Here is a 10,382-nt window from a genome sequence, read left to right as displayed (position 1 = left end):
AAAATGGATTAACTACCATCTCAGCAATCAAATTCCTACTGCATTCAGGCTAGGCTTGGGGCGCTGAGGGTCAAGTCAAGCCAATTTGAACTAAGTGCTCTCTAGAGCAGTGATTCTCAAATTTTAATGTACATTCTAATCACCTTGATAATCTTGTTAAAGTGTGAGGACTGATTAGGTAGGTCTGTGGTGGGACCCAAGATTCTGAATTTCTAACAATCTCCCTGGTGGTGCCAATATTTCTTGTTCTAAGATCTTATTTTGTGGAACCAGGGGTATGAACCATCATCATGCTCAAGCAGTACAGGCAAATGAGCACATCTGTGGTCCTGGAGGACGTGCTGTTTTGGACAGCAGCCCTGATGGGTGGGCCAGCTCTGATATTAACTAGCTGTGTGACATTGGGCAAACATCTTTACCTCTCTGGGTCTCTGTTTCTCATCAGTAAAATTATAAATTTGGCCTGAATGATCTCTAAAATCACTTTGGTGAAATTCTTTGACTCTCTGATGAAAACAGATACTTTAGAAGCAAGGTTTGGTCTGAGGGCAGATTGTCCTTATTTTACAAGGGAAGGGAAGCAGGAGAGAAAACTACTGTGATTGTTGTATATATCTTCTTAATTCCAAATCCTTTATGTGTTCTAAGATAATTTATTTCTTCTGAATGTGCAGGATATTGGCATTCTCCATGAAGAGGCAACATTGAGTCATGTACAACAATTTTCAGCATGTCTCCAATTCAGCTGTCAGCATCCCCTAGTGTCTTCTTCATGGCTAACAGCTTTGGCTACTTGCTCTTGACACTGCTTCTCTGATCACAGAGCAAATACTCTGTTTGTCCATTTGTCTCCAATACTGGTACTCAATTCTACTCAGTCCCTCCTGATTCTAGGAAATATAATGGAGAAGTACATGGAATCACCACCTACCTTGCAGGTTGAGCCTTCCTTTCCTCAGGCAGAGAATCTGACTCTGCAGCCACAAATGCAGCATCCAACCAATGACAACCCTGCTCTGAGAGGCCAAGATATGCCTGCCCTGGCCACCCCAGTGATGACTGTACCCTGCTCACTTGAGCATCTCACCCAGATTCGTGGTGACCCTGACAGTCTCTCAGGGTTCCTTGCTCAGGTGACTACCTACTTGACAGCTCTACAGATCTCCGATCCTTCAGATGATGCTCAGGTCAAATTCTTTTTTGACTACCTATCTCAGCAATTGGGAAGTTGTGGGGCCATATCTGGACCTGACCAGAGCACTTTGCTGAAACAATATGAGAACTTTGTTCTTGAGTTCCAGCAGTCATTTGGTGAACCCACAAAACAGGAAACGAACCCTCTGATGAATACTAAGGTTGACAAAGGGGACAACTCCTCTCAACAGGATATTACTACTTTCCAGCTTTTTGCTGAAAATCTAAGCTGTCATGAAACCAGTCAGAGTTGTCAGTTCCAAGAGGGACTAGCTGACTCCATCCAGGATGAAGAGAGTGTCACAGATATGATGGACAACCTCCCAGACCTGATCACTCAGTGCATTCAGTTGGACAAGAAACATAGTGACAGGCCAGAGCTCCTACAGTCAGAGACTCAGCTCCCCATGTTGGCGTCCCTGATCCAGAACCCACCCCTCTCCAGCTTCACAGGTCCTCCATCCAAAGAAGAGCCTGTACAGCTGCGGGGAGGCCAGCCACCTCTCACCCCAGCCAAACGAGCTCGCCAGCAAGAAACTCAGTTGTGCCTATACTGCAGCCAGGCTGGTCACTTTACGAGAGATTGCCTTGCCAAACGTTCTCGAGCTCCGGCAAGGACAAATAACACAACTCACCAGTAAGAAGATCCCTGGAAAGTCACTTTGAAGCTTATATCCCTCTCACCTCTCGCCTTACCAATTTATATCCTGCAGTAACTTTTAAAATACAGGTGGGGGAATGAGATATCACTTTATAGGCAGTCATGAACTGATGTACATCAGGGAATTTGAATGACAAGATCTCGTTCATTGGGAACTGACACCTCCCGAAACCTGACCCAATGATGAAAATAATTCACAGACACTTTCTGCAGTTTGTTCCAATACCCCAAGAGTACTGAAAGCCTTCAGGAAAAACTTTACCCAGTCTCAGCCAATGAAAATGACCCTAGCAGTGCATTGGAAATGCCATCCTCACCAATGAGTTTGATCTGGGTTGAGTTTCTTGGCCCAAGTCCTGTATCTTGTGTGCCTAGGATTGGGCCCAAACCTTTCACCATCACTCTCATTGGTCTGTATCCTGTTGGTTTAGGACCTCTGGCTGAAGTCCTAATTGCATTCCCATATCCTGCTAGTATTCTCCTAGAGGCTGGATCATGCTCCACCTATTGACTGGATATAGCTTCAACACAAAACAATCTTCCTGGAACCACAACTCTGTCACCCTTCTATACAGCTATGTATTCTGTTGCCATCTAAAGACTACTACTTGCCCAACAAACTGAGCCTCTTGGCTATTGACAAACCAGATTGTGTGACCATTTGAACTATCTGTTTAGAACTGTTGGTCCCCTTCTTTGAGGGCCAGCCCTTCAGGCGTGTACATGCTTTTATCCAAGCCCTACCAATTCCAGCTTGCTCCCCTCTTCCCTGACAACCCTACTTGAGGTTCAGACATGTCTTATGGCCAAGTCAAAATGTTCTGGGATAATGACCTCTGAATGATATTTAGTAAGAATAGAAGAAGGTGTCCTATCATAATTACGGTGCCTGTAGCGTGTCCTTGCTACCTTGGACAGGGAACCTGGCCAAATAAATCTCCACTAAAGGCTGACAGTCAGACCCTGCAGTACTCCCTGACACTAGGGGCCTCAATGTGGTCACTGTCTAGGATCACTACTCATTGTTATTGAGCTCTACCCTTATGGACTACCTCTGGGGGCCCTCATCTAATTGAGGATCTTAAAAAACAATGAATGGCAAACAACTTTCTGAACCATCTTATCTGAAAAATCCTGGGGCACGTACATTAACACCATCTGTGCACAAAACTCAAGAAGTGGGGGTTTGATTGCTTATGTTGTACTCTTGGCACACATAAGCCCTGTGTATAGATTCCTGATGCTTCTGAACAAAAATAGTGTTATGCTGGAAAGGCACAACTCCCTAAAATGTTAAGGATATCCAGTGATGATCAGTGTTTGATGGTAATTACCAGCCTTCTGCTCCCTGCTTCTTGGTGCTGATGTATGTCCCCATAATGGATCTCCTGAAGAAATATCAGTAATCCCACATTCCCTAGCAGCCATCAAGGACTCTCAGAACATGAAATGCCATTATACTTTGGCTTTATTTCCAGAGAATTATGCTCACTTTGACAGTTCTTAAACCCAGTTAGTACCTTACTACGCTCACTCTGTAGCACCAACAAGCAGATCTTTTCATCCATTAGTGCCTCTCTAACCACTGTGCAAATCCTTATTTGCATTCACAGGGGGTCTCCTTTAACAATAGCTTGCTGTATATCCACATTACTCCATATGCTTCCACAAAAAAGAAACCTGAATACACATATGCCACTTATGCCAAGAAATCCCCACTGCAATACTGGGATTGTATGAGATCCTCTAACAGGTAGATCTATTTGAACTTAAAGTGACTCTGGGATTACCTGGAGGTATCCTGATCTATCTCTACCAATTCTGTAATAAAGGACTAAATGGCCTCCAGTCACTTTCCTTTCTGACCCCAGTATGGTCCTGGAATGCTGATAAGAGCATTCAATTGGCTTGATTACCAATCTTTCCTTATCTTAGGGCCACCATTCATCATTGTGGCCTCTCTCCCAAAGATGTATCGCTTTATTTTATCTCTGGACTTTCCCTTTGCAGCAACATTACTTTCATCCCCCCAAAATCTTCAGACTTCATAGCTTCTCAGAAAAGATTGATATCCAGTGCTATGAACTTCAGTTCACCTTCTTCTGAAGGCCCCTTGTTGAGGTATTCCAATCAAAGACCTCTTGTACACTATGTAATACAATCCAATAGCCACCACTGAGCATATGAATGGGATGCTGGGATAATGCTTTATTGCCTACAAGCTAGCGATCATTTTACTACTTCAAAATTTTGCTATAGTGATACCATCCACTATACACCATCTACTTCAACGAGAATGACTAATTATTTACCATAAAGAGATTAACAAGGGTGTGTCCTTAGAACTTACAGGTATGTAAATTTCCCTGAGACTGAAATTAATTAGAATCCACAGAAAACAGATGAGATATAACCTACTCAAAGATGTAGTCAGCAACTTCAAAGGCTTGGAGAACCCCCAGATCCAATCAAGGTTGTAGCTTTAGGGATGCGGATCTCCTACATGATTGATGCCACCCAGCAAAGTAGAATCTAATCATCTTATGATGAAGCTGAAGAAGGAATTGTTAATAATAGAATGGTATGCATGGGGCATAGAAAAGGAAGCAACTAAAAAAACACAGGGCATTGTTAATCTCTCTAGACTCAGAGATGAGATGTTGACCAGCAGACCATTGGCATATCCACCCCTGCAGTGGGGTGGAGGCAGCAGGCCATCCCAATTTGTGTCACTAGCCATTAAGATGGTCACCTAACTCCCTTTGCTCTGACTTCGTGCTTTCCAAGCAATATAATTGTAATTACTTTCCCATATAAACTCTGTCATGGGGGGAAAATTTGCTAACCAGCTGACATGAGTGTTCTAGCCTATTTGGCAGTTAATTCTCATTATAAATGAATAAATTGGTGTTTGGCTTAAACATTAGTTCTTGTGTGTTTCAAGAGCATCAATCCTCCTGATCCTAATTACCTCTGAACACACTGAAAAAAAAATAAGATTCTCACTATGTAAAGTCAGCACTGCAGTATGAATCATCTTGCGTCCACTGAAGATTGGCCTCCCTAGGAACCCTGCCCCAACAGTCAGCCAGCTTCCCTCTTTATCTTTCCCATTTGTGTATAGCTGTAATAAAATTTCTAAATACCTACAGTTGTCACTTTCTGCACTTATCTCCACTCACATCCAGAATCATGGTACCTACCATAATCATCTTTTACAATACTTCATTGTTTAGTCCAACTGTCAGAATATACTGCCATTGATGAAACCCAACACATGACTGTAGGCATGCATCATGGAAAAGCACCGTTAGAAAGGGAGGAATATATGATTGGCTTCACTCTCACCACCTCCATTCTGTTCATATGACAACACATATGCTGGCACTGCCCTCACTTCTATCCATAAGGGTACAGCAAAAATCACCCTTTTCTGGATTCTGGAAGATCATCTCCACCCAGCACCATCTTGCCTATGACCACAATAGTCATCTCTGAAGCAAAATAAAACATTTAGGTTATACAAAATTTCTACCAGCATCTTGACAAAATCTAACACCTCGTGCCCTTGAAATGGCTCTAAGAGCTTGCGTGACATCTGTAATGCCTTCCACACTGGTGGCCTCTTTGATTGCCTCTATATGAAGATCCAGACCTCAATCAACCAAGAGAATGGCAAAACCTTCAAGGGAATTTAGTGTCATGGATCTTCAGTGTCATATTGGGGGAGAGTCACTGCCCACATTTTAAGAACAAAAGTCTCACAAGTGAGTTACACCATTTAGTAAAGTCAGTAATATTATCTTAGTGAATGCATCTTTGAATCCAAACAATGTTGTTCAGTCACTGATTGCCACTATAGCTTTGAGCATTCATGCACTAAACTATTGGTATTAGTTCCTGGTATTGGCTTTGATTCTTGGGTCATTTTGAACTTGCTTCCTGCCCACTGACTTGTAGTACTTACCCTGCATCACTCTGGTTCTCTTATCTATTCAGCTCAGTGATAAGTCAGTTATGATTGTAATTCCACCAACCCCAGTTGCTTCATAGTAATACTGTGAAGAACCATGTAGAATTTCAGTCTTCCCTATGCATAGAAGATTCATCCCTTTGGGTATAAAATTTGCCTTTTTGGACATCCAGGGAAAGGGAACTACTAGTTGGTGAATGACGACTTTATGCCAGGCACTGTGCTAAGTGCTTTAATTTATTACTGATGCTCATTTAACTACCACATTACTAAAAGATGGAGTATCGATTTCTGGCATTTAATGTTCACCACACCTTTATGAGGTAGGTGTTATTAATTCAATTTAAAGGTGATAAAATGAAGGTTTACAGCAGCTAACTTACCTGCCTCAAAGTCACCAAGCTATTAATAGTAAGTGGCTGAACTAGAAATTGACAGCATATATTTCTAATGCTAGAGCCTTGTGATTGCTGGTAGAGGAGGGAAACCCTCTAAATTTCCCCCCTTCTGATTACCCTAACTGACTCAATTACACATCCTGTAGCCACTCCATACAGAGAGGCCACTCTAGTAACTGGTATTCACATAGCCACTGGTTGAAACTCATGTTCTGGACAGCAGCCTATAAAAGGACAGAACAAATCAGTGCTTCCAGGATTTTGAAATTTCTTTTGTGTTTCTAATGAGTTAGAAAAAAATTCCTTGACACTTCTAAAAATACACTGCATCTGCATTATCTGATTGGCTAGGCTCTTGCTTGTTGAATCAGAATTCTAACAAAGGTTTCTGGCTAATACAAAGGCTTCATATTTCTGCAGCTCTTCATTCAAAACCATTGAGTCTTTTTGAACAATGATGTTTACAATGGCTACAAAAATGCCAGGAGACAACAATGATTTTGATGTCTTCTGATTATTGCTATCTGCCATGGTCATGGGAAAATTTGAGATTAAAATAAGAATTTGATTAATTTGGACCATAGTTAGTTAGCCATATAAATTTGAGAGCTTCCCCCATTGTATCAACCTCAGGGAATATCCAATCTAACAGCCTGACTCTATGGAGAATTTATGGGAAGAGTGCCTTTCTCTTTGACATTAATCATGAGTTTAGCAACAACTATCAAACATCATGTTTCCATTAGTTACCTATGATAATTCTATCATCCATGAGTCCTTTATTTGTTTTCAGCCTGTAACATCCCATGGGGCAATGGAGACCACAGGTTTACTACCTGCCATTTAAATCAGACTTCCCTTTACATATATTAACTTCACCTATGTATATTGTAAAGGCATCCCCCTCCCTATACAATTGTTTCAGGATATGGAGTCTATGTTGACACTGATCACCTTATACATTGTTATAGAGGGTTCAAATAATAACAACAGTCACTGAGTGCTTATTATGTGCCAAGGATGAGGGTGATGGATTTATGTGCATAATCCTCACATTAGCCCATGAGAAAGGCACTATTAATATTCCCATTTCACGGGTGAAAACAAGTAAACTTATAGAGTTTAAGTAACTTGTCCAAGGTGCTGGTTATTAGATCACAGAGCCAGGATTCATATCCAGGTCTCTGACAGAAAAGACCAGTCCCTGGGGCATCTGATTATTTAGATTTCTCTTTTACTATTTAAATAGTCTTAGTGTAGAGACTTACCTAGAAGCTTTTTGGTTCTTAATAAATTTCTTTGGTCTTCCTTCATATCCAGATTGGTATCCTAGGCTGAAAAATCCTAATCTTTTTAATGGGCCCCCATGTGTTTACCCATCTATACTAGTAATCCCTCCAGTGTGTCCTTTCCAAATTTTCTCCTGCTCTACTCTGTCTTTAGTGGAGGATAATCATTACAAATGTCCCAGCATACCAGGTGTGGACACAAAATAAATTTGAACAAGATACAATTTTCTATTTTTTTACTTATGCTTCTTGCAAATGATATCCAGTAACTTTTTGGCCTTTTTGGGTTTTATCAGTACATTGAGAGAAGAGTCATTGTGGACTCTTCCCTGAAGGCCACAATTCTCTTTCCTGAGTTGTAATGGATGGCACAAAGCCCATTATTTTAAAAATGTAGTTGAGATATGTCTTATTAAGTGGATATCCTTAAAACGACACTGAAGCTCATTTTTTTCTTCCTTCTCAGTGCTCTTGTAAGGTTTTCCTGTAGTTTTCTCCACTGGCTTGCTTAATAATAATAATCCTAATAAATAATAACTACTATTTATTGGCCATTTATTAGATGTTAGGTATTGTGTTCTTTATTTTCATTTTCTCTTTTAATTCTCACAACAACACTCTAAAGTATCTGTTGTTGGTATTCCCAGTATGCAGATAAGGAAATTGAGGCTTAGAATAGTTAATGAAATTGTCTGTGGACACAGAGCTAGTAACAGAGACAAGATTAGAATCCATGTACATCTATCACTGACCATATTTCTGCATAGTACATTACTATCTATCTACAACAGGATTCAAAAATCATCTGTGGGCCAAATCTGGACTACTGCCTATTTTTACAAATAAAATTTTATTGGAACACAGCTATATCTATTTGTTTTTACATATTGTCTATGGCTGCTTTCATGCTGTGACATGTATGGCCCACAAAGCCAAAAATATTTGCTATCTGGTCGTTTATGGAAAAAGCTTCCTGACCCCAAACTTACAGTATATTAAAGCATTAAATCAGACCAGTGCCGGCCGGGTGCAGTGGCTCACGCCTGTAATCCTAGCTCTCTGGGAGGCCGAGGAGGGTAGATCGTTTGAGTTCAGGAGTTCGAAACCAGCCTGAGCAAGAGCGAGACCCCCTCTCTACTAAAAATAGAAAGAAATTAATTGGACAACTAAAAATATATAGAAAAATTAGTCGGGCATGGTGGCGCATGCCTGTAGTCACAGCTACTTGGGAGGCTGAGGCAGGAGGATTGCTTGAGCCCAGGAGTTTGAGGTTGCTGTGAGCTAGGCCGACGCCACAGCACTCACTCTAGCCCGGGCAAAAGAGTGAGACTCTGTCTCAAAAAAAAAAAAAAAATCAGACCAGTGCCTGGGGCATCTGAGTGTTCAGGTTTCTCCTTTCAAATGGCCGATTTATCCATATTCGTTGATTCCTGCCTCTAAATTAATTCTATATATGATGAAATGATGGGGTTAAATAGTCTTGGTTTAGAGACATACATTGAACCTTTTTGGTAGACTAAATACATTTCTCTGTTGCTCCTTTATGAGCATACTTTCTGCATCAAACAACTCTAATAGATTGGCCAAGTGTGGTTGTGGGAGACATTTGCTGTTTGCCTCCTCGGCAAGCATTCTACTTTTGGCAATGGTCCCTAATTTTCTTGTGGAGATCCAACTTCTTCCCCACTTCAGTCCACTCTCCCGGGTGACATTCCACTTCCAGCCCTGGGACCCAGGCTTAAGTCAATCATCACATGGCCTTTGCCTGTCCACTGTGATTATTTCAGGAGTGGGCTTGTGTCCTAAACTGATCCAAGTAGAGTGAATTTTAAGACTTTTCTGGGGAATATTGGAAAAGTGCTCTCATTTTTTTTCTGCTGGAATGGGATGTAAAAGGAGTAGTTCTGATTGCTGGTGACGGCCATCTTTTGATTAAGAGAGGTGAACCCATTTGATTAAGAGTGGAGACATCTGAGGAAGCAGGACTGAGGGGTAGGGAGGAGAAACCAAATCCTGATGATGGTTTTATGAATCACTGAATCCAGCTACACCTGAAGATGTTCAGCCACGTGAGCTAATAAAATCCTTTTATAAAAGTACATTAGATAAGGTTCTCTCTTTTGCAGCCCAAAGAGTCTGATAGACACAATGATTTTCCCTATCAAAACTATACTATTTTTAACCCAAATGCTTATATCAACTTGGGTAGTGACAGTAAAAAGTTGTTAGTTGCCTAGTAACAGTGACAAAGTTCCCACGTTGTAGTGGTGGTATTGGGCTAAAAACATGAGTCTTATGCACTGTGTCCTACTTTTAACCCTTTAATACAGAAACTCCCAGCTTCTCTGCTAGGAGAAGCCTTAAAGAGTCTTCTGGATTCATGAAATTTTGTTTGGGCCACTGGGCAGACAAAGGCTGACCTTGTGTAGACCAATCACCCTCTAAAAAGATTATAAGCTTCTGTCCCAAAGTTCTGCCATTACTTAACAAACAAATGTGAAATGGCTTCTTAGGGTTTGTGGGGAAGGTTGTGGCCCTGAACCTTTACCATCATCAACATGTGAACCTTTGCCAAGTATGTGGCAAGACAACAAAGTACAGTAGTTAAGAGTAGGCCAACTCTGGAGCCAGATTGCTTTCATTCAAATGCTGACTCTACATCTCACTAACTGTATGGCCTTTTGCAGTTTCCTTAACCTATCTGTGCCTCAGTTTCCTATTCTGTATAGGGTTGTGATGAAGACCAAATGAATTAATGTTTATGCAAAACTTAAAATAGTGCCTAGCATGCAACAATCATCATGTAAGTGTTTGTTAAATTAAAAAATTAATAAATGGCAGAAAAAGTTCTATAGACATTTTAAAGA

General features: G+C 41.0%; 1 protein-coding gene across 1 annotated transcript; it reads left to right on the top strand.

The window, feature by feature from the left end:
• Positions 1–684: 684 nt before the first annotated feature.
• On the top strand, positions 685–1,835 carry ZCCHC16 (zinc finger, CCHC domain containing 16). The gene has a single exon (XM_012645087.1). It carries the CDS (start codon positions 903–905, stop codon positions 1,833–1,835), a length of 933 nt encoding a protein of 310 aa, XP_012500541.1. The 5' UTR covers positions 685–902.
• The last annotated feature ends 8,547 nt before the right edge of the window (positions 1,836–10,382 follow it).

Source organism: Propithecus coquereli, unplaced genomic scaffold (genome assembly GCF_000956105.1).
Source record: "Propithecus coquereli isolate 6110/MARCELLA unplaced genomic scaffold, Pcoq_1.0 Scaffold104, whole genome shotgun sequence".
NCBI classification, from domain to species: Eukaryota; Metazoa; Chordata; class Mammalia; order Primates; family Indriidae; genus Propithecus; species Propithecus coquereli.
The sequence above is the reverse complement of the archived record's forward strand: the minus strand, read 5'-3'. Positions and strand labels throughout refer to the sequence as shown.

Coding starts and splice junctions, on each gene's coding strand:
- ZCCHC16 (XM_012645087.1), top strand. CDS start 903: ATGGAGAAGTACATGGAATCACCACCTACCTTGCAGGTTGAGCCTTCC.